Below are 26,301 nucleotides of genomic sequence, written 5' to 3' on the forward strand. Positions count from 1 at the left end.
TATCGTCTCCTCTGCATGGATAGATCATTCTTTCCTGTATTTACTTTTTTGGTAGATGCTATATAGAAGTGATCAAAGATGTCCCCCATTCTCCCTACATTCACTCCAATATGAAATACGACAAACGTGCATAGTTCCTCGTCAGTCTGAAAAGGCGGAGTTTTTCTTAAATGTTGATGACATACATGCAGTTATTTTTTTCTGTGCATGGGTCAGCCAAATGTCCATGTTTGAGAGTAAGCATCTCTCGTAGCATCCTCTTATATAGGAAAAGCTTATAGCCTGCATATAGTCTCAGTTTTTTGCCAAAATCAAATTGCCGGATGTGCTTGTATAATCTTACATCAACAAGATAACTGTGAAAACATGCAGTTTATACGCTTGGCAAGTCAATTTCCACCAACAGATACATCTAAACAGTTTACAATAATGCGCATTTAAGAACAATTTAAGAACAATTCATTGGCAGTATAGTCCTTCTCTAAGTTAATCTATTGTATTTCAGATCTATTTTCGTTTACAACTGTTGAAAGGCAAAGCATTTTTCCTGCATGTTATCCTGTCAGGGTATATGTTGCACCCTTCCTGAACGATAGACTACAATGCTACGCCAACGTAACGCTAGTCGGCGCTTGATAAACGCAGGTCAACAGGATCAGTATATAATTAACGTAAAACTCCATTACAAACTTCTAGAAATTTTACTAATCTAATTCCGGTCAGCAAAACCATTCACTATATAGTAAATGCTGCCTACCCCCAAACAAAACCAGTAATCGCGGGGCGTGTTTCTGTCTATAAATTATGGTAAACACAAGGCGTGTATCTATTTAATTATAACTAGCAGTAATCACAGATTAGTGATGTGCGTTTGGAATGTGTTGATTTCGGTTAACGATCATTAACAAAAATGTTAACATTAAACGTCACAGGCTCACAGCGTATGTGATGCAAAAGGTTACCCGCAAAATGAGCAATATACTGATGATTAATTAACAACAAAATGTCAAAATAGAGCGAGCACATAGTCTCCAGTTACTATGACGACACATCAGAACGAGGCAAATCTGACATCGCAAATCTCGATATGACACGGCTAGGAAGCGTTCTCCTTCGTCGAACGCAATTAGTTATTCATCCAAATAGCCGCGCGTGGTATATTGGTATAAGATTGGCAAAATGACTTTCAATCAATGTGCCTGGTGGCTCCAGCAAGATTACATGAGATTAATCATCGCAGTATATATAAAGGCATAGTGAATACTTCCTATTTATGATACATTTAACTAATGGGGCGTTTTTACTGCCGTCTGAAAAGCTCTTACTTATGGAAGGCAGACGAGAGGTTTACAGACTATTTTGTTGAATTTATGCGCGTTGCATATGTTCGCGAAATTACAATTTTAATTTGCTTGACGATGGCAGTATAGTTATAACAAAGCGAGTCCATGACACATTTCCACCCATGGAATGGGATATGCTAGTTCGAACCAAACACTAGCTCCCGCTAAGTTCTAAGAAACGGGGATCTATTGTATTAAGGCCTGCTTATCACTGGCTCCTAAGAATCGGGGATCCATCGTATTATATAGTCATTTTCCGATAGACAAAGCATTTTGCGCACCAGTGACCTTAGACAAAGAGAATCCCAGATTCTCAGGATAAGTGTGAGTTTTTCACTATAGTGCGCAAAATGTCTGTCGGAAAATCAATACAAGGATAACCGATTCTTATAGGAGCAAGTGTGAATCAGGCTTATTCACACTTGTCGTGAGAATCTGGGATTCCCTTTTCTCTGAGGTCATATAGTGTGAACCAGGCCTTAAAATAAGGAATTCCGGCAAATCAAGAATGATTAAATGTTTAATACTCCTTTTAAAATATTGTCTATTAAATCCTATATAACAGATATATAAATATATAATTACCAAAAGTACCGGGATATGGTGTAGATCCATAGTTATATTCCATCGAGTACAAGAAAGTTAGGAGTTGGAAACTAACTCTATACTTTGTATTGTGATACTACAGTACGTGCATGGTGTAAAGCACACATCAAATTTTTAAAATTAAGTTAAAAAATGTTGGTACGAACATCCTGATGGAATAAAAAAAGCAATCATGCATGCATGCACGTACGCACGTATCATCCTAAATGAACAACCGCATGTGACACGCCTTTTCGACGCAAACGCGCGGGAACATCAAAAGGAACACTGCGCAGTGCGAGAAGGAACTATTAAACCGTTGACATTGGAAAAAAATCCCGTATCGTGCATGCAAATATAAATGGCGTGAAAAATCTTGTTACGTATCAGAATTCTAAAATTTCTTGTATAAACATAAGAGTCAAAACTATACTGGTTGTTTCATATATACGACTTTGTTTTTTGTGCATGCATGCATGGTAAAACTGCTGTGTAATTTGAGAGGGGAAGAGCCGGTTCAAGCTGTACTTCTTTGACGTGCATCGTCTTAAGGTATCGCGAGTTAAGACATATAACGGCATTACTGCGTGTGTGAAATTCTTACGAAGATTTTAAAAAATCGACCAATAAATTCCGAAGTTGTGATTGAGAGGGAAAGAGTATACTTAAGCCGTTTCCCCTAAGCCTGTTTGCTGCTAGCGACAAAAATCGACAAATACATCCTAAGTGTGTTCCTTTGTGTGCTAGCTATCTTAAAGGAGTATCATCGTGTGCCTTACAACAACACCAGCTACGTGTGTGGAAATCTATAAAAAATCGACAGATACATCGCGAAGTTGTGATTGAGAGAGAAAGAGCACGCAATTAAGCAGTTCTTCCTAAGTATGTTGGCTTAAGAGTATCGTGTTTAACAGTTTAAGCCTTATAACAACCTACACTATGAGTGTGGACATTGTTAAAGAAATCATTAAATGCTATAAAAAATCGACAGATACATCGCAAAGTTGTGATTGAGAGAGAAAGAGTACGCAATTAAGCAGTTCTTCCTAAGTAATAAGTATGTTGGCTTAAGAGTATCGTGTTTAACAGTTTAAGCCTTATAACAACCTACACTATGAGTGTGGACATTGCTAAAGAAATCATTAAATGCTATAAAAAAATCGACAGATACATCCCAAATTTGAAACGAGAGAGAGAAATAGTGCAGTTAAGCCGTTCCTCCTAAGTGTGTTAGCTTAAAAGTATCGTGTTTAAGCCTTATAACAACAAGCACGACCTGAATATTGTTATACAGAAATTATTAAAAGCTATTAAAAACCAAATATGTCCAAAGTTGTGACTGGGAGAGAAAGAGTGTTTAAGCCGTTCTTCCTAAGCGTGTTGGCTTAAGAGCATCGTGTTTAAGTCTTATAACAACATGCACTACGTGGGTGATCGTAAAACCTTGTTACAGAAATTATTAAATGCTATAAAAGTTATATTGTTTAGTAGTGCTGATAGGTTTCTATTAGTCATATTTACAATCAATCAGTCAATCACAGATACAGCACATAGTCACTATTTCACATCTCAAATGAAACAATCGCCCACTGTAGTCTACACTCTCGAATATGCACGAGTCATACATGGCAGTAACATGAAAATTTTTTATTGCCCGAGAGCAAATACGGAGAGCTCCATTAGCAATGGCATAGGGCCCAAAACCATTATGATCTAATGATAATCTTTTAGTCAGTCATTCTCGAAACTCATTAGCCAAAATAAATGGAATAAGCTTATGTGGAATTTCATAAAAACTGGTGGTGTAACATTTTAAACGAAGGCAATCAAAATTGCAACTAAGCTTGACATGCATTAACATTTCATAAATGCCTATGATTTATTGTTGCTTTGACAAGATGCTACTTCTGACATTTACCAGTCTTGCTAGAACCTACGTAAACGTTTAGAGAGCTAAATTCTTAAAATTTCATTATCGCGTGTAGCAGGATTGACCCATTTCAGTGGTGACATTCCATGAAATAAGTGATTCTTTTTTGTTGCACAGGTAACCTTAGAAAAGCATTTCAGACTCATATATAAATGTGCACGACTTAAATAGAGCAAACGTTTTTGTTGAACTTTTTTATAATGGTTTTCAAGTGTGTCTACGTATTATTAGAAACACTCAGCTGATAGTGCCGCGTTTTTCAACACGACTTTCGGTATTTCCAACTAATATATGGCTTAATAATTGAATTACTACAGCCGCTTCATAATTAAAACTGTGTGTGTCTTGGTAAAGGTGGCATAAAAACACTTGTTCGAAAATTGCTATATATTTCATTCTATTCACCGTGTACTTCAAACGGCTAGCATTATGCAAAAGAGCCGTCATGCGCAGTGTACACAAACGTTTCTAGCATTTCTTAGTATAATAACCCTATATATAAGAAGTAAGTGACTTAAATGATTACACTCGCTCTAAACTGTTATTTGGAGACTTTCACAGACATCACCACAAAAAGGAGACCATACCCAAACTTTATTTTTACAAGAATGACGTTAATCTATCAAGTCTAAACTGTTCTCCTCGAGGTTTTCCGCTGCTGGGAAACAGTATAGAAGAGAAGGCTTAAATCACATTTTATAGTTTGGAAAACTAATTTAGAAAAAGGCCTGGTCACGCCATACACATTTCTGTGTGGTCAAAGTGGGAACTAATTTTCCAAGGTAAAATTTTCCAAGGTTAAGCCAGACGTTCTAAGGAATTAACCGGTCAAATACGAGTGAACAAGGCGAATAATTAACACTTCATTACAAGATTTCAAAGTTCCATCTGTGATCACAGAAACTTCGAGGGTGTAAACTGAGCCAAGCCTGTCATGATACAGATATCCAGTTATTCTATCTGAAAGGATGCACGCAAAAGTACTGTTCTGGAGATCCTAAAGCGATTCGAAGGGATTTGAAAATTTTAGCGGTTGGGATCAAAGATGCACCATGGAGACTATAAGTCTCCGTGAAATACGAGAATGACGTCACCGCCAATAGAATTATTCATTAAAGTACATTTCGATGAATGAATGCGAAAATCTGCATAAGTGTACAAAGTGTATAGAGATGAATTAGCTATTACCAAATTCTCCTTAGCAATCACAATCTCCCAAATCAATTTCCAGCCGAATGTATATAGTAATAAATAGACTACACACGCTGGATTTATATGACGAATTAATGATTATATTGAAAGATAAAAAATGACATTTTTACCCTAAAACATTAATGAGCTATTGACGTTTGTCCGACGTTCATACCGTGCTTTCTTTCCGCATTAGACTGTCTGATTGAATGTTAATTTTTTTTCTCATCAAACCGAAAGAATTTGCAATGATTTCTTAATAATCCAAACCAGACCCTTTCCGTTAAAACAGACACGGGAACTTTCGTCTCATCGGTGAGTCTTCCCATAAACCTAAGTATCGTGATTTGAGTTGGACTGTAAAGATTTGATGTATAAGAAACAATGATTGGATAACTATAGTCTATAGCGCATAATACGTTATATACTCTTGTTTCGTGCACGAACGTATCTCTCTTCGATTCCAGTCCTCCACTCCAGTCACCCTGCCTATAACGCTGTGACGCTTTGGCGACAAAACATGAAAATAACCGCATATTAAGACCCTGCAATGCAAAATTCTTCATTTCCATACGTATCAGTGAACATTAAAAAGAAAATAGGATAATGATGTACGGAGGCGGTAATGTTTGGATAATTAACAAACTATTTAACAAAATACAAGCGGAAAGGCACCGCGTTTTTGACAAATATTTGATGTTGACATTTTTTTATCCTGCTGAGCTCAGTAACGATGAGTGATAATGATGGCGATCATATAAATACTAGTGTGATAACGCTATCAAGTCAGAGTGGGCTGTGATTCTTTCAAATATTTGAAAACCAGTATTCAAAAGAGAGTACCAGACATAACGAGACAGGCAAAACGCACATAGCCCAGCCGGACGATACATAGCTGACAGTCGACCTCTGGTGCTTATAATATTAATAGATTCGATCCAAACGTTGCCTGCGGAACTGACTTCAAAGTTGACAGCAACAGCAGTTCAAAGATTACTCCTGAAGCCCACAGTGTTCAGTTACCAAACTCAGAACAGTTTGCAGTCATCAAAAGACGGATACGACCCACGTTGATATATCACTAACAATTAAGAAGTGTTGATTAAAGCATGGCCGTCTTCGCAATGGAAAAGCCAAAGAAAACTTACAAACTTGGTTTTGTCCTGATTCTACTGATCGTGACGATTGTGATAAGTTTCTCCATCGGTTTGGTGGCTGGCTACTTTGCAACCAAGAAAGAAGATAAAAGTGAACATGATGAGCCTAGACGTCACAATGTCGAGGATTTATTGGAAATATTGAGTGCGAAGCAGATGAAGAATACCACGAGGTAAGAAACTATGTAATAAATTATACTGCCAAACTATCGCTGATAATTTTTTTGTGCGTTAACTACGTGCGTTTACTATGTGCGTTTGCTCTTGTATAGAAGAGGTTAGTTACAAAAATTCATCAAATGTTTGCATGTTAATTAACACCACTTTGTACTCTCTCTTCCTATTCGAGAACTTTCAGTCATTCGTTGAATATCTTTCTTATCAAACTCCTCGAAATCTCGAACCAAGAATGAGATGGAATTTTTGCAATTGCTGTCAAATATAGCAAGCCAATATGAAGCTTATCGGGCAGTTATGTGCGATTATGTGCTTCAAATGTAAAGCTATCAATCCAACGGAGATTGGTAATCACTGCAAGGGCGTATATATATCGACACCTCTCATTCTTTTGAAAAGCCAACTGCTTTAACTTTTGCCAGACAATATAGTCTGTAGTGGTTAATTCAATTAATTGCTTCCAAAAACTGAATTGGTACACAATGAAACCTAGCTTTATCTCAATCGTCGACTTGACACGGTTGATGCATGTGCTTCGGTACATTAAAAACAATGAATAATGAGCTGAAATGTCTAATTATCTATTGTTTTTGATGTATTCGACAATGGAACGTTCGATGTTCGAATCTTGCCCAGCATTTGTTATCGCCTGTGATATCACTCTTAGCCTTATCAATAGAAGAACGGCAAAAATTTTATGAATAACAGGTCTACTAATAACGGTATCTATCAAAACGTGGAAGTTGCGATCGACTTATGTCGCTGAACTGCGAACCGCAGCTTGATGTTTAAATTTTGCCTTTTGGCACTTGCGGTTCACTGTTTCAACTCCTGCAAGTGTGTTTTCAAGTGACCTAATTACCTCGGCGTTTTACCATTCTTCGGCGTATATGACCATTGTGTGCATATTGAATATCAAAATCTGTTTGTGGAAATTTTCTAACGTGTTAATAAGCAATAAAGCTTCAATGCAGTTATTACAATTTAGTTTTAAGTTTGGCAATGTGGTTGTTAATCATACCGCAGTTAGTTAGTTAGGCCTAACTAAAATATACACGTTCTTTGTGTTCCTCTTGTAAGGACGTTTGGTTGTATATAAAACTTTGAAGCATTCGAGATGACTGAAGGTAATTTAACAGCCAAACTGTTCATATGATGTAATTTTTACACGTTCTAAACAATTATCGTGAACACGTCAATGGAGTTGATGTGATAGAATATTTCTATACGCGTGTGCAGTCAAGAATATGACTGATTTGAATAACTACATTACAGGAAATAAAAAAATTACAACCGGACTATTTCTTATCAGCAGAAATAACTTGATTACGCCTATTACGACAAAATGGAAACCAGGCTTTACTAATAGGTTGTTTCCCTCTCCTTATACTTTCATTTCTTCTTTCAAATTTTGAAACTGTTTTTTAGGATTTGTATTGTTGTTTCTTAAAATATTTGGATTAGAATTAACTTGCACGGAGTTGTTTACTTGACTGGAATATTTGTATTTCAGAACCATCCTCACGGAAACGAAGTATTATTCCTATAATAAATCATGTAGCATTGTATATATTGCATTTGCCTTAAAGATTTCCGTTTGGTATTCTTCGAAAATATGAACTGACCTTAATCGGGTGCCGGTTATTTGCGGCTATTTTGAAAAACTTGGAAAACTATCAATTTGGATACCTATCAAATTTTTCACCTAAAACATTGCACATCCTTAAGTTAAACACATTTCCTGTGTCGCCAGAAAGAATTCTTCGTGTACATTACTTAATACGATGGCGTGACATAGCGAGTTGTCGGAACTGTTAAAACGTTAATGTACTAATCTGGTGTTAACCCCCCTGTGATGTAGGACCGCAGACCACACTTGTTTTATTCCATTTTATCCACAAAATGTATTGACAGGTACCTGGCTAACGAGATTGTATGCTGCATATTATGCACTGGACAAACGAATTTATACTTTAGGGGAAATTCTTCAATATTGAATTTATAATCTGTAACTATATATATACATATATGTCTCCATCATAAAAAAACCCGATTTGTTTAATCAAAACATTAGGATTGAATCATCCTGACTCCACTAAACTTAGCTTTTGCAAATAGAGGATCTAGCAATTGTCTAAAAGATTAAGGCCAAATTTAGCCAAGTAAATACCAAATAGCATTAAGCCTTGTAATTCGTATGTATAGCCATGCTGTACGTGTTTGTGCGTCAAATAAGCCGAAGCATACTATATATATAGAGAGAGAGTCTTAAACGATTACCAAGATATTTCTTTGCTTAGAATCATGAGTAGAGAGCTCGATATCTCCGCAGTATATATATAGAACTATGGAAAAAAATCGAGAGTACAGCAATATACTAGTTTAACGTAAAACAAGCAATCATTAGATAAAACTGTTACCGTTATGTAACTTATATAGGCTGAAGGTATATAAGTAATATAACCCATACAAGTCAGTCTACAAGAACTTTAAAAACTGTATAGACGAGAATAAAATACAATAAACGTGGTTTACTTCATACGATTTTATTCACTCAAGTTTTGTTATACGAAACAAATTTGTTTTGAATAAAATCATGTGAAGTATTTGTATTTTATTCTCGTCTTATTAGCTCTATACTTCGGTATATCCAGCACTCCACTCATATATGGTTCTAAGTGAAATTTGAATAATTTTAAATTATACTATACCCTCAGGAAATTTGCTAAAGGCTATTTTTATGCTTGTATAATCTATTCTATAGCTATATATTAATCTACTGTAAAAATTCGCTGTAGTAAGCGCATCAGAGTGAAAGTGCCAAAATAAACATATATTTCTATTTGTTCACACTTGATAAGGTACTTGAAGATAATTGATCGTGTGCGTCATCGTAAGAGAGAATCGCAATTTCATTATCTCACATGCAATGTTTCATCTCATTATCATGTTTTAATTATTGTTATATCACATATACGGATTATTTTTAATGCATGCATGGAAACTCATAAGATATTATAACTTGATAAAACCTTTACGGACACGAGCCAAAACCCCCTAAATGCATCTAATATAGCTGCATGCATGTGTATGCATACTTTGTAATAAATCCGTCTCTTGGATAATTCCGGTTGATATCTTATGGGAGGGCACAGTTCACGAGGTTCAAGACCAAGAGCCATTTTAATACTTCCTTAATTTTCGTTGCGGCTTCAAATGGGATTCTCGGCAGGAATATCGGATTTATAAATTGATTTCCTTCACCACAAGTTTTCCGACCGCAAAATCGTGTAACGGGTGTTGTTTAAAATCTTTTTCTCAGTGGGATGCGAGCTTCTTAATATCCGGGAAAATGTGCAGCTGCAAAAATCGCACGATATGTATACAAGTATATATTTTGTGTTTATGAAGTGAATAATAGTTTTAGACCTGGAACTTGCAATTCCGCGCTATCTTAAAAATCGTCTATAGTTTTTCCCTACTATATATAGAATACAATACAGCTATAGAGATATTCTAAATCCAGAAATACGTGTGTTTATCTGACTTGCATAAATATTTGTCAATTGAGCATTAAGATTTTTTAGTCAGTTTATAATGGTATATATATAGCTACAGTAAGTTTGGAAAATTTTTGATTTGACAAAAACCAGCAGCCGATGTAGCTATATAGCTTTGCGGCCGATCCCGTGCCAAAAAGCTAAAAAATTCATACAGATTGAATTTTATGCATGGGGTCAAAAAAAGTTGGCCTGTAAAAATAACTGATTATATAGCAAACCGCGCGCGCACGATGATCGGCTATAATGCATGCCTATTATGTATAGTTGGATTGCATTTTCGTCCCACACATGATTTGTTATTTGTGTATTCCTAAATTATCCAGGGTTTTTTTACTGAATCAGTGAAAACATCCGCTCAACCTCCTCAATGAAAGAGTGGCTGCAACAGAAAAACCCACGACTTCTGACAGGGGTGTTGAATGACTTGAAACCCCTGTATGCATGCATAGGAGTAAAGCTTGCAGTAAAAAAAAACCCACCAACTGCGCCGTTGAAGTCTCTATATAACGTATAAAATATTGTCTAAACATTTAAGCCCTCAACCACAATAACTGCAAATTATATTTAGCAACGACAATGAATATGCAGGTATGTGTCAGTTGGAGGTATGTTAAGTAGTTAAGAACATGTGGAGAAAACGCAGCTTCTTAATGCAAATCTCGTAGCGCTCATTTACATTTGCGTATTAAAGCCGTAAAGCCGAAATACCTTATTGCGAAATGAAGATTTGTTCGCTACTTATAGCACTATTCATTAATTCGGTACCCGAATAAGAATACATGTATTAGAAATTCACGCAAAACCAATCAGATTGCTTCGCGATTATAAACGTAGAGAAATGCCAGCTGCAGAGATTATTGCACAATTTCCCAAGATCCCAATTTATGTCATTAGTTGATATAAATGCGAGTTATGTACCGTTGCAATTAATTATTACATAGAGATATGAATCAATGCATTCATAAATACTTGGCTGATATATAAACGGGGTACAGCCTGTGTAGAGTGTGGTCGGTAAAGAATTAACGGAGAATTTTTTATCATTTAGTTCATTACGTACAGAATATAAAAAAAACTAAAATTGACAACTCGGATTATAACTGTTGATTGAGACATCCAATTGTTAATATATTGTGAAAGGGGTCATCGAATCAAGACAGATACAGCTACATTTTATCCATTGGGAGAATGCTCAAGCGAGTGACAGAGGGAAACGCTTAATTTGGGAGATTTTAACAAGCATAATAACGAATTATACATTATCGAACTTTTCACACGAGAAAAAAGTCACGTGAGGTGGAATTTTTATTAAGACCTTTCAACGACTTAACGATTAAATAGCCAGTGTGAAAAGCTGATTAACCCGAGAACGTGGAGTAAAGACGGAATACGTCAAAAGGCAAGTTCTTCGAGAGTTAAAGTTATTTCTATATAGGTGATAATTTTCCACAAGAGATTGAGTTCGTCCCATGTAAAAGTAGATCCCAACAGGTGCCGTGAAGATAAAAAGATTTCAAAGCAAGGGCAAGCGCCGTCGAAGAACAGTCCCAACTGAGTTCCTTCTGAGGTTTCTTGCAATGAAAGCTATTTTAGGCCGGAGAGAAAAGTAAATAGTCTGGCAATATATCAACGAATAATCTCAGCTGCTGAATCAAAGCAGAAACTATTATTAACACATTGAAGTTGCAATCACTTTAGAGAACCCTTGCGAGCAATAACTCATTAAAAATAGTAGCAAACGAAGACAATAACAATGACGATATAATTGCCGAAGGCTCGGAAATTACTGTGGTGACGATGGTTTAGGTATTTTCATATCAATTTTAACCGGATTTATTTAGAGAGAATTGTGCAAGAATCGTATATATAGACATATAGGCATTTCAAGAAATATCGAAAGTAAAAAACATCGTCATTCCTGGAAATATTTTTTGGCTCTTCACTTGTATATACTCTTGTAATTTAAAAAAAATCGTACACGCGTGAACAAGAGCAATGTTTCATGATTGAAAACTGTCATATCTGAGCGAAAGAATACTTATATATCAAAAGAAATCTCGTATACTTTATTTCAGCGGGTTAAGTTAAAGGTTGTAGCTACGACCCTCAACCAAATTTCCCTAAATATTGAGATATCAAGTGCGTGGACGCTCGCACTGCCTAAAAAGCACAATCACTAGAGAAAGACACTTGAACTAAGTTTCGAGATATGAATGAAGATAAAATGAATTTTTAAATTGTAAACTCCATCATCACAGTATAAGGTGCCCGTCATCAAAGGACACAAAGTTCTCATTAAAATACCATAACAGAGAAAGACATAACATAGTCATTAAAAGACGAGACGTGGTCGAAAACCACCCAAGAGCAACGACATATGAAACGGAAAAGCCATTGAAGAAGAACACAAGTATAATAGCGTCTAGTATATCTTACATCAAAATATACTCGGAGTATAGCGTATATCGAAAAAAACCCATCGTCTTACGCCGGCAAGAATGTAAACTAAAACGGCAGAAAAAAATGAAATCCTAGTGTTGATTAGCACATTAAGTCGAGACGAAATCAATTTTATCCTACAGGGAGCGAGTACAACAGGTGTCCATCACAGGACATCACAAGATTGAAGATTCATGACAATACGTCTTGTCTACTGAAGAGCAGAAACATTTATATGCTGAAGGTGATCAGTATAAATTAGGTATTGATATCCAACTGCGGTAGACAAGGTCACTGAAATTCTAAGGGTGTTTTTTCGCGAAATGGCGAATGATGAAGTCCGTTTAACCGTAGAGGTTAAGGAAGCGAAGTTTGATCGTAAAACTACGAAATGCCCTAATATCTGCATTCCATCAAGAAGTCCGCGTTGTTTGATGATCAGTGCATTTCTTACTGTTTTTGCAATTGGCTTGTTAATTGGCTTCTTCACCAGATCTCGTGTCTGTGAAAATGACAAGGTTAACCAGCAATATAACACCGTGGATCTGCGTATGAAGTTGCAAAGTTTGCTTAACGCTCTAGATAAGGAGGAAATCAGAAGAACTTTAAGGTAACGCATTGCACGAATTTCAGTACTATCAGTTTCTTTCTAAAAGCTTATCAGTTATATAAGTACAGCTGGAGTAGATATAACTGGTAAACAATTCTCCCTAAGGAAGAAGTCAGTAAAACAGTTCGACTTTGAAGACATGACATTTTAACATACTCAAGATTGTTTGCATTTTTATAAGGATCTCCGATATAAAACGGCAGAAAGCATGAAAGATGCACAAGATGCTCGTAGGCTTATAGTATATAACAGATACGCGCCAAAATTACTACAATCCCAAATGAGGTCGAATTCAGCCATATTGTGGTCAGATCTTTTCTTAATATACACAGGATCTCAGGATCGGATCGGAAAGAAAATCTTAGCTAGAATTTTCCTGCCACTACCAGTCCTGAGGATAATCTTGCTTTCAGAAACCAGTAAGATCAATTTCATGATCCGATTAAAACTACACAACACTAATTCGAAATATTTATTGTACATTATATATATGTATAACCCGCGAATTTCCAGGTTCAAATACATATACGCCCGCAATTGCAGGATTTTATAGGCTCTTTCATCACTCGCTTTCCTTCCCCAGAACTCCTAAAAAGATGTTTTAAATGGTTTTTCTCGTGCATAGATCATCCATGCTGTTAAGGCGACCCTGGCTGCAAGCCAGCCTTCACCGTTGGAAATGAAAACGCCATGCTTTATAGGTCTCTAACGACCTGAGCTGGTATTTTGTATTGCGTATTTCTAAACTGCTGTGTATTATTCGCTAAACTCGTCATTAGTGGCTAAATGCCTCAATTGAATTTCTTATACGACTGTGTCAACAATACCATGAAAATAATACCACCATGTGATTATTTCCACAGCTCATAGTATACTTCGGTATAGTTGATCTGATAGCTCGCAGTATACTTCGCTATAGTTGCTGGAGTAAACAGCAAATATTTGTAATAGATGTACATTTTCAGAAAGCGTTATATCAATAGAACAGCATGTTGCCGATGCACACTAAATTTAGATTTTCTGGGTTGTAGGGAGCTCAATAAATCAAGATATGTCAAACACATATATCAGATATCACCAATTAATCAATCGAATGTCTATTCTCTATTCAAAGTAGAAACCCAACGCTCATGTGATATTATGGAGCCACGGCTATGTTAGTCTAGCGACATAAAACATTGCTACACGTATAGCTCCGATCAGCAGCGGGAAGTTCGGTGAGGTGGGGTAAGCACTTCCCGATATGGAAACAAAAAAAAATTGTCGAAAATTTGCACCACATTGCCCTTATCCCTAAACTGAATGTCCTTCAGTGGTTTGGGATTTTTCAGGTGGCTACAACCAATAGAAAAGTATAATACGTAATTGTTTTTATTTTACCCGCCGCAATTTAACCTCGAGCAAATTCCATTGTTTTTGCAGTTTCACGTGGCAAGATGGCGCCAATTAATCACTAAGAGAGCCATCTTCCCATTATGGTTGATTAATACAATCCGATAACCGCCGGTGATTAACTAATAACATCGTTCTGTTGTCAGTACGTACCTACTTAAAAGCTGGTTTCCACTCAAAAATGATTATTAATACCCTCAGGACAGAATCGGCAAAGGACTTCCCTTGTCTGCAAGTCTTCAACCAAAGATAAGATCTCAAAGGAAGCTGTCCTGCCCGATCCGGTCCCGAGTGAAACCTTATCGCATTTCTGAAATGGAGTTTACTTTTTTTTTACTTGCTCGTTTGATGAATTATATCCATATTTCATTTTTTAATTGTGCTATCAAAGCAATGGGCTTATAGATCGGTAGGCGGTGTGCAATTGTATTGAAGTCTGATACCTCAACTTGATGGACCATTCATAGCCACAGTTAGCTATGCACTCCAACTTGTCAAGCTAAGTGATTTTTAAGTAAATCAACAGCTTGTTGCCTGATTCTTGTATGAAGCGGTGAACTGATGAATATGTCACAAACATTCATCAAAGCCAAGCAACTATGGGAGGGGGCAATCAACCCTTTTTTGCAGCCAGGCCCGCAATCATGCTGCATATCGTCAGTTGCATGGAAATGTTTTATGTATAATTCAAGTTCGAAGAATACCAGGAGGAAAACTTTTCAGACAAATATTAGAATACTGATTCATTAGATTAGGAATTATTATAGATCAGTGGGTCCAGAACAGCAAACTTAGTTATTTAGAAGATCGTAGACGAAGAATCTAGGGTTCGAATTTTCACAAAATCAATTCTTTAAAAAGTTCCCTCTGACAACGAGTCTGCACAATGAGAAGATCTTTGGCAAAATTGGACTAACGTAGTTCGAGCTTTTTGTTAAAGTTAGATTTGACTTTCAAAGTACCACCATAGATCGTTGTAGTAACTTGTTTGTTCAATGTTTCTCAAACAAACTTTCCAATTTTATAAACTTTGGAATGCTTTTCCCAGCTGTACTGATGAATTTTTTAAGTTTTAAATTTTGTATATAAAAAGGGAATGTCCATTAGATTAATTTATTTCGCTCAGTGTGATATATCATATGTTCATAATTTTATGCATTCATCTCTCCTTCTATTTCATTACCGCAGTCATTGATAATTCATTGAAGGCTTCCAGCAGGACTTTACTTTGTCATAAACATTTGTTTTATCCTGTATTTATCAGCTTGCTGAAAACTAACTAATTAAATTTCCACGAATTAATTGTTCTATCGAGTTACAGTAAATATGAATGTCATGAGACATCAGCATAATATTATGAACTTATTTAATTAACAAGGTAATCAGTGAAAGTATAGTATTGAACACTATTTTTCGTTCTAGATATTTTTCACTTGAACCTCATATGGCAGGATCGAATCGCTCCAAGAGACTAGCGGATGAGATAAGTAGAAGATGGAAAAACTATGGTTTTCATGTGGATACAATAGAATATGACGTGCTATTACCTCAAGTTGATGATGACAGTCCAGATTATATAGAGATCAAAGACCGCAATGGGAGCGTCATTATGAAACATACATTTGCCGCTGTGGTAGGTTGAATGCGTCATTAACTAATCATCAGCATCTAATACTTTCAGCGGAATCTAACGAATTGATACGTTCTTTATGTGGTTATACATGGAATTTTTAAAACACAAGCCTGCAGACGAAACAATCACGGAGTCCGGTTTTACAAGTGATAGAATTCACAGGAGTTTGTGAATATTTCAATGCCAGACTAATATACGAAATATTTTGAACCAACAAGCACTTACAACCAACGATTGCTTTTTAATAGTTTCCGTTTTGTGGTAACCCTGGTAGTAACTGTCATGGCTTTGCAAGTTTCACCGATGTGAGATTTTATGTATTTAAATCGGACATTGTTGACTGCAAACTCGTAGCAATATTCTAATAAATCAACCACCTAGACATCTTATGACTACCAGGCGTAACGGTGAAAGATTCAGGTTGCTACCGGCGGTTCCGGTTTGAATTGTATACTTTTTCTTAGGTGCAGTTATAAGGCGCAATTTTTAATAATAATATTTTTTGTACTTTTTTTCTAGGGCAAGTCAGATCCAAGCAGTAACAAAACATGGACAATACCTCGCTTTTTCTTCTACTCCCCATCAGGCACAGCTGAAGGTGGTTTGCTTTACCTCAATGACGCCAAGGAGAGAGATTTTGAAGATCTAAAGAAATTGAATGTCAGTTCATGTAACGGATCAGTTGTTCTCATTCAGCAGGATTTTCAAAGAATGATAGAACAGGTTAGATGATAAACAACAAATTAGGCAGTGCATTGACTGGTTCTTTCGTAATACACCGTTTTGATAACTACGTTAGAGATAGCTTTCTGCCCATGGGAGGTACAATTTGCGTGAACGAGCCTCGAAGGAGCAAATAACGCACTCATCGAATGATGAGCTGCAGAAGGAATAAAAACATTAAAACATTTTAAACCATATAACTGAACCCGTATAATTATATTTACCATCGAATAGGCACTTGAAGGCTCAGTATTGAAGGCCCAAATTAACCCAACCACTTTTTATTATGTTTCTGCTTTGCTTCTTTCCGCGAAATGTATTAGTATTGTGTGAGGCTTGACTTCAAAAAATTGCTTCTTTGCTGATTATTTTCCCAGCAAATGGGGTGTAACAACTGCCTAAAATAGACATGCATAAAGGGCGTTTTAAAGGGCCTTCGTCAGAGGAAAGAGTGACTGGTGCCAAACATCTAAACGTTATGTAGTGTTTTTGCCTATTTTAGGCAGTTATTATATCACATTTCATGCGAAGTTGTTACAGGATGCTGCGACGGTGCACCCTGGTCAATTTTCCTGTCTTTTTTGTTATTTCACCCCTATCACTGTATCCTTGATGTAGGGGCATCGTATATTATAATAATTGTGATAAAAGTAGTTTTCATACAACACCATGCACAGTCCATATAACAAAACATTCGTTATATCGTGATATAACAATAAATTGTATTATTTTTGACGTTAGATCCAAAACGCTTACAAGTGCAATGCATCCGGAGTCCTATTTTTCGACAAAAAAGAAAAAATGGATCAAACTACAGGCAACATGCCCGTCTATCCAAATGGAATTCGATTACCCGAAGAACAGCCGATGGCATTTGGTTTGTTGGAAAATTGGGAGATTGGCGACCCTTTGACACCGTACCTTCCCTCAAGCGATGGAGTTTACAGACTGACAGATTACGACTGGCCTGCAAAACTGCCAGTACAACGTGTCGAGTACGACATTGCGTTGAAATTATTGAAACAATTGGGAGGTAAATAACCAAAATTTGTGTAAACACTGACAGTTATGCTTGACTCCATTAATAGTCCAGTTGATAATGATCGGTGTTTTGGTAGTCTTCAGCGCGATAATTTCTTTCAGTTGTTCCGAAGGTGGGAAGTGATATCTAACAGACAGTGTTGTTTTTCAGAGCTTCGCAAAATTGCCTTTTTTTGAAAGGTTGCAAAAAAATTCACTATCCAGCGGATAGCGTGATCCACCTACCGAACAATCGGCCCTAGGTACAAATGGATGGGAAAAATGGCAGATAACTCTGCTTACCTATAGATAACAATATTTTGCGAAGTTTCACTGCAAAAACACTTTGCTATGATGTTGCATTTAGGACATCCGATACCAGAGAAGTGGAAAATACACTTAAACAGCAAGGAAAATTATCGCACAGGACCAACCCTGATCAACAACTCGAAGTTACAACTGACTGTCAACTCCAAAGCAAAAACAACAAAGATTTACGATGTGATTGGTACAGTTTACGGCAGCGAGGAGCCAGATTCCTGGGTACTGGTTGGTAACCATAGAGACGCCATCACATTCGGCGCAATAGACGCTGTGAGTGGTACATCTGGTATGATGGAGCTGTCACGTGCTATCGGTGAGCTTTTGAAAACAGGTACGAGACTCGACCTCACAAATCCATGTTTACACAAAGCTTCTGTTTGGCCAGTTAAGCCGATGCACATGCAACACATCACGTTTTAAAGCATTACTAAAGCATTAGGAAACCAAACGTTTCTAAACGCAATTAAACATTTTCTGCTTGTCCTGTTGACTCTACTGGCGGAGCTAATATTAACTTTGTTTCAATTAAAAATGTGAGTCAGAAGACGACTTTATCAACTACTGATAAATATAATATTCCACACTAACATTTAGCAAAAACTAAATATCTGCCCAACAAATCGCACATGCATGAACACGCTTTTAGTTATCAAAGTAAACATACAGACATGGTTTTGTAATAATTATGGTAAGGTAAGTTGGCAAACTTCAAAGATGTTAACATGAAGTAATAAACATGCATGGGAATTGACCGGAATATTAATGCACAAAGTACAATGAAATTTTGTCTGTTTCTCCCATTAAGCTGTAAACAAACTGGAACGATAACTCTGGGGGGGAGGAATTGAGGCCAGTTAGGCCAGTGCTTTTTACTTTTTCTGAGTTTTGAGCTAAAATACTTCACGCCAAATGTTGAGCCGTATATGAAATTAAAGCTAATAAAAAGCTATTTTCGTGTAGAAATTTCGAGACTTTAGCTTAAAGGGAAATATCTAAAAAATATTTCAAAATTTCCCGTTTTTTTGCCGGTTGGTAATTGTTTTTGTTTTTTTATATATTTCCTTTGTAGTTTAGGTCTTGAAATTTCTACACCAAATATAACTTTTTTATAGCTTTAATTTGACACACAGCCCAACGTCTAGCGAAGTATTTCCTTTCAAAACTCAGAAAAACTATTTTGGCTTCAAGCTGAATAGTGGTGTTTCTTAGGAGTTATCGTTCCAGTTGTATAGAGTTCACTGGTTTCTCCTGGCATTAAAGAAATAAAGAACATATTATGTGTACCTAGGTTGGAAACCAAAACGAACTATAAAGTTATGTAGCTGGGCAGCGGAGGAAATGGGGATCATCGGCTCGACAGAATATGTCCAAGATAACAAGAAAATTCTCCAAGAAAGAGCTGTGGCTTATATCAATATTGACATGATGGTTCATGGAAATGGCAGTCTGAGAGCCACCGGTAATCCTCTTACGAGAGATCTAGTGTACACCCAGTCTCAAAAAGTTTTAGATCCTCACGGGCCTAAAGAAACTATATATTCAATATGGAAGAAAGGGAGACCAGACAAAGGGAATGATAGACCTCAGTATAATACCGTCAGCCTTGGATCTGATTATATTCCTTTTTACGAAATGGCAGGTAAAGGAAAAGGTCCACTAATATTTGTACAGATTAAAAATCGTCCCTTTGTCAACCATTTTTTACGAAATGGTGCTTCTTTACATGTTGATCTCTCCGCTATAACCACTCATAGGCACGCATGGGGGGAAGGCTGGGGGGGGGGTTCGAGCAATAATTCGTCTGCCATCACCCCCTCCCCATACGTCTATAACTTTAAAAGTTTTTAACCTAATATAGCGCTCTCATCTCTATATCTTTGTAATTTGCAGGTGTGCCAAGTATTGACCTCCAATACGGAAGTGTTCCCTTCAAGTTACCCCGTGCCTATCATACAGTGTACGATACCTATCACCTGATATCCATGTTTGATCCCCAATTCAAGTTTCACCTTGCTCAAACGAAACTTACAGCGAGGATAGTATACGAACTCTCGAACTCCCCAATTATTCCTTTCAACATCAACTCATTCACCAGTTCATTACATGCAATAGCGAACAGAACCAAAGATCATTACGAGAAACAACTAAAGCAGCATAATATCACCCTGAGTAAACTCTTTGAAGAAGTAAAGGCCTTACAAAGAGCGGGAAAGAAATTTGAACAGATGAAGAATGACTCCAAATCAAATAGCGAAAGAGTTCGACAAATAAACCGCCGCATGATAGCTTTTAACAAGATCTTCATCTCACCCAAGAAAATCCCAAGTAGACCGAGCGAAATGAGGAATCTCGTTCTTGGCATCTCGCAAAACTGGATTTACCCTAAAATCACTCTGACTGGTATATCTGATGCGGTCATTGCAGCGCGAACGTCTGGAAGATGGGAAATTGTTAAGGAGCAAATATCGCTAACCGAACATGCAATCATACAAGCAAGGCGCTCACTCGAAATGCCGCAAGATAATGTCAAACTCTAAAAACGTCTTGGAACAATGCCTTAAAAATTAGTAGCGTGAAATCTCGAATCCGTAGTTCGTTTATATATATATATATGCGTGTATATAAGCAAAAATTTCAAGCAAATCACTTGTGTGTACAGGACTAGAAATATAGTTATTTGTACTATACCTTACTTTTGTAATTTTACTGACGACGACATTTCACAATGTATAACACGCACAAAGATATTGATCAGTGAAAATTATGAGTCATAATAGTTCATTTATTTTTTATTATAAAATAGATTGTTATAAGTAGGAATACACATGTATCGCCATTACTAATCTTAGTTCACAGATTGCTAGCGTATTTATATAATGCTTTGAAGTAGTTGCATCTTTAAGGCCCGGCTGTCAAATTTTCTGCGATCACGGTAGGATCCAAACGGCAAATCCTAAGTTTCAAACGATTTGGTAGAAATATTGAAGGGAACTAAAACAATGGTTAACACGTGATTCTCACTGCAAAACATTTAGAATTTGTGATTTACAAACGCACATTTTCAACTGTGAACACAGGAATTTTGACAGTGTAGACCAAGCCTATAAGTCAGGTTTTTCGTGAATATCAGTTCCCCAGTGTGGCAGCTTGTTGCGTTATAATAAATGACGGGTTACTAGCACTAGGAGCCGGGTTTATCCTATTTCGTCTCCGTCCCATGAACAGCCTCTCAACCTCTCGCCTAACATCTTTTTTCCATAGACTATAAAACACAGGATTAACTGCACTATTTAGCACTAGCAACACTCGCGATGCCAGAGTCACGTCCGGATTCACCTGGGAAAGGTTGAAATAGATCACAAACGTTCTGTAAGCTGATATAGACCAACAAAACACAAAGAATGCAACGACTGTCCCGAACACTTTAATCGCATTCCTTGCTTCGCTAGGGGACAGGGTTCGTCCACCGTTAACAGACTCCGAGCCATAGCCTGTCTCAGAGTGTATTCTCCGTGCTTGTTTTATTGCTTCTTTGAAAATCTTGAAGTAGGCCCACAACATCAGACAACACGGAGTGAAGACGAAGAACAATACTTGTACCGTGTAGAAAACTTTGTTCGCTACTTCTTGATTATCTTTCGAAGTATTTGAATAGGTCCACGAAACTGGTAGTATTGACAAGATTGCCGGTATAATCCAAGACATGGCTATTATTCTCATAACAGCCAACGGAGTCATCTTGTTCGGGTACCGCAGAGGGTGCATGACTGCTGTGTATCGATCGATTGTTATGGCACACAAGTTCGCCACGGACACAAATAAAAAGTAATCGTAGACCATTTTAGCCAGTACAAAATCGCATTTAACATGGAAGCAAGCGACAAACGACGGTATAACCGCGAGGCCGACCATGAGATCAGAGATGGCCAACGAGACCAGCAGCATGTTTGTCACGGTATGTAAGGATTTCTTTCTCACCACCAGCCAAATCACAAACAAATTTCCAATGATAATTGCTACGTCGATTATGTAGAGCAAAATCTGAAAGATTAACTCACGGTTACTGTCTGGCGTAGGCGCATTTGTACTCATTTTTGTCGGACTTGCAGTTCCGTTTAAACTCCCAGAGTGATTCATCAGTGTTTGGTATTCTTCAGTTTGTATCGACGTCGATGTCAGATTCCTTGCTTACGACCACGTAGCTTGAACTTAATAACGGCTAAGTTAATAATGGCTCACAAACGAAAAGCCAAATATTCTATTTTTGCAAATAGTGAAAAAAAACCCAAATTTCTCAGTACAATAGGACAGCTAGAATGATTTACCAGTCCGAAGATGACTAATTCAAACCGTTAACGAAGCCGTTTGAATCCCCTGAAAACACGTATGAAGCCGAGTACACTTCACCAGACAAATAGACGGGTTCACTTTAATTGCCACAGACAGCGACAGGCGAAGCACACTGAATCTAGGCACAATTCATCATTAATTTTAACCTAACCGCTCCGCTACGGAATCTTCCCAAATCATTGCAACAGGATAAGTGGTCTTTTGTACTATTCAAAGATAGGGACCGCCAAAATACCCAACAAATGAAACTACAGCCAGCTAATCCCTTTATCGAGACAACTCTTGGCTAGAGCGCGTCGATGACGATGTCAGTCCAGTCAACGAAACCGATAAATCCGATGTGTTACCAGCACTTGTCTGTAGACGTTTTAATACCGCAAACGAACACAATGTGGTATTACATGTACATATATGCATATAAAAATATGTACTTTCCTTTCAAAACAAGCAAAAGTTTAAAACACAGCTGCTTTTACATGTTTGTGTTGCGAAGTCAACAAAACCTCGAAGAATGTGAAAACACTGGCTGCTCACAAAACCATAAAAAATTCTTAAGCCATCGGGGGGCTGAAAGAGCAACAACTGTGTTCTTTCTTAACCAGTAGCATTTTGCATGTATTATACAAGACAACTGGAGACAATCACAATGAAAGTGAATAAATTTCGGCAGTTAAATACAACAGTGTAAAATGCAGATTGTCTGCGGTAGAAAATCGTACTCAATGCATCTAAAAAACAGGCTGATGTCTTAAACATATCAAACAAAAAGTTTTTTATGTTTTCGCTAAATCACACCTTTGATTATTATTTTTATAAGTAAAAATAATGTTTTTGCAATTGTTATGAATACCTCATTTTCCAAAACAAACCTTGCCTTTTTTTTGACCCTATTTTAAGACTTTATCGGACCTAATATGGGATGGTTATATAGCTAAAAAAATAAACGTTCAAACGTATTAAAAAGTTTCAATGGAATGGCTTCTGCACACGACATGTCCTTCAATTTACACGTATATTTTTAAATTTTATTTAAGAAGTTGTTCCGTGAACAAAACACCCTTGAAAAAGTGACATCCTTGACACTGAAACTATCTGTTAAAAGTTGTATTCTCATGCAGTATTCGGCATTCAGTAGATTTAAGACGTGTATCATTCTCAAAAGGCAACCTCTTTTCGAATATCAGTGGTATATATAAGGCAGAATAAGTTCATAAAGTTCACAGCAGGCTATTTTAAAGCCCAACAGTTAGAGAAGAATAGCTTTGGATTGAGCACAATGTTGAACTCCGTAATGATATTAATATGCGTGGTAAAAATAGCCTGTTGTAAATAAACAACTTAACCCACACAGGAAAAGTTAAGGCGGCGCTCTGTGGGCTACGCAGTCTAAGAGGAAGCGTAATGAAGAAAGCGTCTTGGAGTGAGTGTTAGGCTATGTGCACACGAGCGTTTTCAAAATTGTTTTTGTCAGTTCTATTGCTTAGACGCCCTGTCCACACGATCCAAGGAAAAATATGCCAATTATGTTAAATTAGCTTCATTCTCTATTGTAAATTGACGGTGTTTGAGACCGTTAGTTGGCGTGAAAACGAATGTGAAAACGCTACCGTGTGCACATAGCTCTAATTTAATCATTTTTTCCTAGGAAAATTTCGCCCTCAGTATTGTCAATTCGTTTGAAGTAGGGACGCGATGTCACCCACTTGTACATGTCACCTATATTCAATTATTTCAAATTTTATAAAGATCCAATTCTTCAAAGCAAAATTGGCAAAGGCGACAAACAACTTTGTGGAGTGATGGTGTTCTCCGCTGCGAGACGATACCGCGGGAGCGTAAATATAACCCTAGGACTAGGTACTAATCTGTAAGAATCTCTATATGTCTCCTTTTCCAAACTGAATGGGTTTAATCCGCTCTTTTACTTCAGATGTTAAATGAATAAATGGGTACTAATATGAATGAATGTCTTAATGCAATATTTAACGTACGATTTGACGTACGATTTCCACATCAGGGAAATATTTCAATAAGGACCGCTCTTCATAAAAAAACCGTTTAAATCTTTCAGTTCTAACTTCAGGTAAAACAGGACTTTCGCTCCGTCAAACACCTTGCCTCGTCAGCTCGCGGCAGAACTAGTTAACTACGATTTAACTAACCAAAATTTGACTGGCCGAAGACATTTGCGCATGCATTATATATATAATTTGGCAAACGCCACCCTTTTTTATAAATATCAGAGCACCAAACATCAGTTTGTGAAAGGGATATATCACTGAAATTACCATTTTTATATCTTTGGCATAGTAATGATGGCTTTTATTCAATTTCTCAATGTTTTAGTGCATTTTCATTTCAAATAAATAAACCATTTGCTATTAGGCCACTATGATGATACTATAGTGACATATCATGGGCCGGTTGTTCAAAGCTAGGTTATTACTAACCCTGGGTTAAATTTTAATCCACTGTTTTAGTTTACGTGCTTCTGTGCTTGCTTTAAAACTTTAAAGGCTTTAAAACTGCTACAAAATATGATTTCTATTGAATCAGAAAATACTCGTGGAAAAAATATTCAACTTTTATGAACAAGCGATGAAAAAAATAGATGTAAAATTTGCATTAACCCTGGGTTAGTTTAGTGCATGACAGCTTTGATCATACATACACTGATAGACATGCACCATCCCATCCTGTATGAATAATGCTGACACTAGCATTATTCGTAAATTGAATTTAGTAAGCATTATCCATATAGGGTGATAAACATTGATGGCGTAGTCGCACACATTTATTTTGCGCTGCCTATGCTTTGCTACCTGCGGTACTAATATAATGAAGCTCCAATTTCCTGGATGGCAAATGCTTTACTGGAATTTTTCCATGGCTTTCTCTTATGCTAGATAGTGTTTTTTACCACTAACTTTAAGCCAAACTTTAATGCAACATCTTCACACAAAAGTGAGGAAAACAAGACAATATTATATTGTCAGGACAACAATTAATCTTATTATTATTCCCCCTATTATTAAAAAATACCAACTCTTAGAATATTAATTAATTAAGATTACTCTGATAATTTTTGCCTTAACAAGAAACTTTGATAAAAGGAAATATGTTAAAATCATGGCTTTAATACATTCAAAACATTGGGGGCCCTTTTAACCTCAGAAAATAGAATTTCACAGTCATGGGATAATTTCCCATAATAATTGTTAAGCCAATTAATGGTTGACTGCGCATGGTTCAAAAGCAAAGTCCATTTACCTGAGTTTTCTTGTTTTCTTTCAATAATTACAGCAACACCGAACATATGTAATTGCATCAATAAAAACACAAAGTGTCTGGACTCTCGATGAGTATATCTTCGACAACCAAGACTGAAAATAGACGTAATTTGCAACTTTAATAACTGTGCTTTAAACTCTCAGGAAAACTAAGGGTTTCCCTGCAATTTATATAAAAATAAGCATGCGAATGAAAATTAATATAAATTCTACCTCTGCCTGAATTGATTTTCTAAATTTGTCGAGTAAAAATATGTAAAAATAATATAATAAACGAAGTAATTTAACCAAAATTGTGCCACCATTTTTAAATTTCCCACGCGTCGCCTGCGTTTTAAGTTTCAGCGGTTTTTCACGGAGAAAACGCAGAAAACCATACACAGAATTCATACCATGCGTCGCTTGCACTTCGGCTTCGGATGAATTTGACGGCATGGAGTACTTCGGAATGAAGAATCTTTCTGATTAGCTAATTTGCGTTATTTCAGGTAGTGGCGTCGGACGATATGCATATTGGGAAGGGGCTGATATCCAGCCATACCCAGGTATTTAAACGACACTTATGAAATCAAGG

The 26,301-nt window shown here is 36.8% G+C and overlaps 2 protein-coding genes and 1 long non-coding RNA gene across 4 annotated transcripts; 1 reads left to right on the forward strand and 2 right to left on the reverse strand.

Moving 5' to 3' along the window:
- The first annotated feature begins 5,834 nt into the window (after positions 1–5,834).
- On the forward strand, positions 5,835–20,698 carry LOC114530924 (putative N-acetylated-alpha-linked acidic dipeptidase). 2 transcript variants are annotated; one of them, XM_028552546.1, is made up of 7 exons: positions 5,835–6,379; positions 15,810–16,020; positions 16,540–16,743; positions 17,485–17,776; positions 18,131–18,418; positions 19,376–19,726; positions 19,978–20,698. In XM_028552546.1, the coding sequence occupies exons 1-7, from the start codon at positions 6,159–6,161 to the stop codon at positions 20,622–20,624; spliced, it is 2,214 nt and encodes a 737-aa protein (XP_028408347.1). In that variant the 5' UTR covers positions 5,835–6,158; the 3' UTR covers positions 20,625–20,698. The 2 variants fall into 2 exon arrangements, with proteins under 2 accessions (XP_028408347.1, XP_028408346.1); XM_028552545.1 differs by lacking the exon at positions 5,835–6,379 and adding an exon at positions 12,223–12,995.
- On the reverse strand, positions 16,580–26,025 carry LOC114530926. The gene is made up of 3 exons (XR_003687794.1): positions 25,941–26,025; positions 25,708–25,820; positions 16,580–16,665 (listed from the first exon to the last, which is right to left on the reverse strand). It is a non-coding gene; the product is annotated as an uncharacterized LOC114530926 (long non-coding RNA).
- On the reverse strand, positions 21,050–22,833 carry LOC114530925 (histamine H2 receptor-like). Its single transcript, XM_028552547.1, has one exon. It carries the CDS (start codon positions 22,222–22,224, stop codon positions 21,214–21,216), a length of 1,011 nt encoding a protein of 336 aa, XP_028408348.1. The 5' UTR covers positions 22,225–22,833; the 3' UTR covers positions 21,050–21,213.
- Positions 26,026–26,301: the final 276 nt, after the last annotated feature.

The sequence above is a fragment of the Dendronephthya gigantea genome, unplaced genomic scaffold (genome assembly GCF_004324835.1).
Source record: "Dendronephthya gigantea isolate DGI-Jeju-01 unplaced genomic scaffold, DenGig_1.0 000067F, whole genome shotgun sequence".
Lineage (NCBI taxonomy): Eukaryota > Metazoa > Cnidaria > Anthozoa > Malacalcyonacea > Nephtheidae > Dendronephthya > Dendronephthya gigantea.

What these genes read in the sequence shown, in the direction of transcription:
- LOC114530924 (XM_028552545.1), top strand. Translation starts at nt 12,709, where the DNA reads ATGGCGAATGATGAAGTCCGTTTAACCGTAGAGGTTAAGGAAGCGAAG. An exon ending in ATTATTGAAACAATTGGGAG is followed by an intron (nt 17,777 to 18,130) that starts GTAAATAACCAA and finishes TGTTGCATTTAG; the next exon opens with GACATCCGATACCAGAGAAG. An exon ending in CGGTGAGCTTTTGAAAACAG is followed by an intron (nt 18,419 to 19,375) that starts GTACGAGACTCG and finishes ATGTGTACCTAG; the next exon opens with GTTGGAAACCAAAACGAACT.
- LOC114530925 (XM_028552547.1), bottom strand. Translation starts at nt 22,224, where the DNA reads ATGAATCACTCTGGGAGTTTAAACGGAACTGCAAGTCCGACAAAAATG.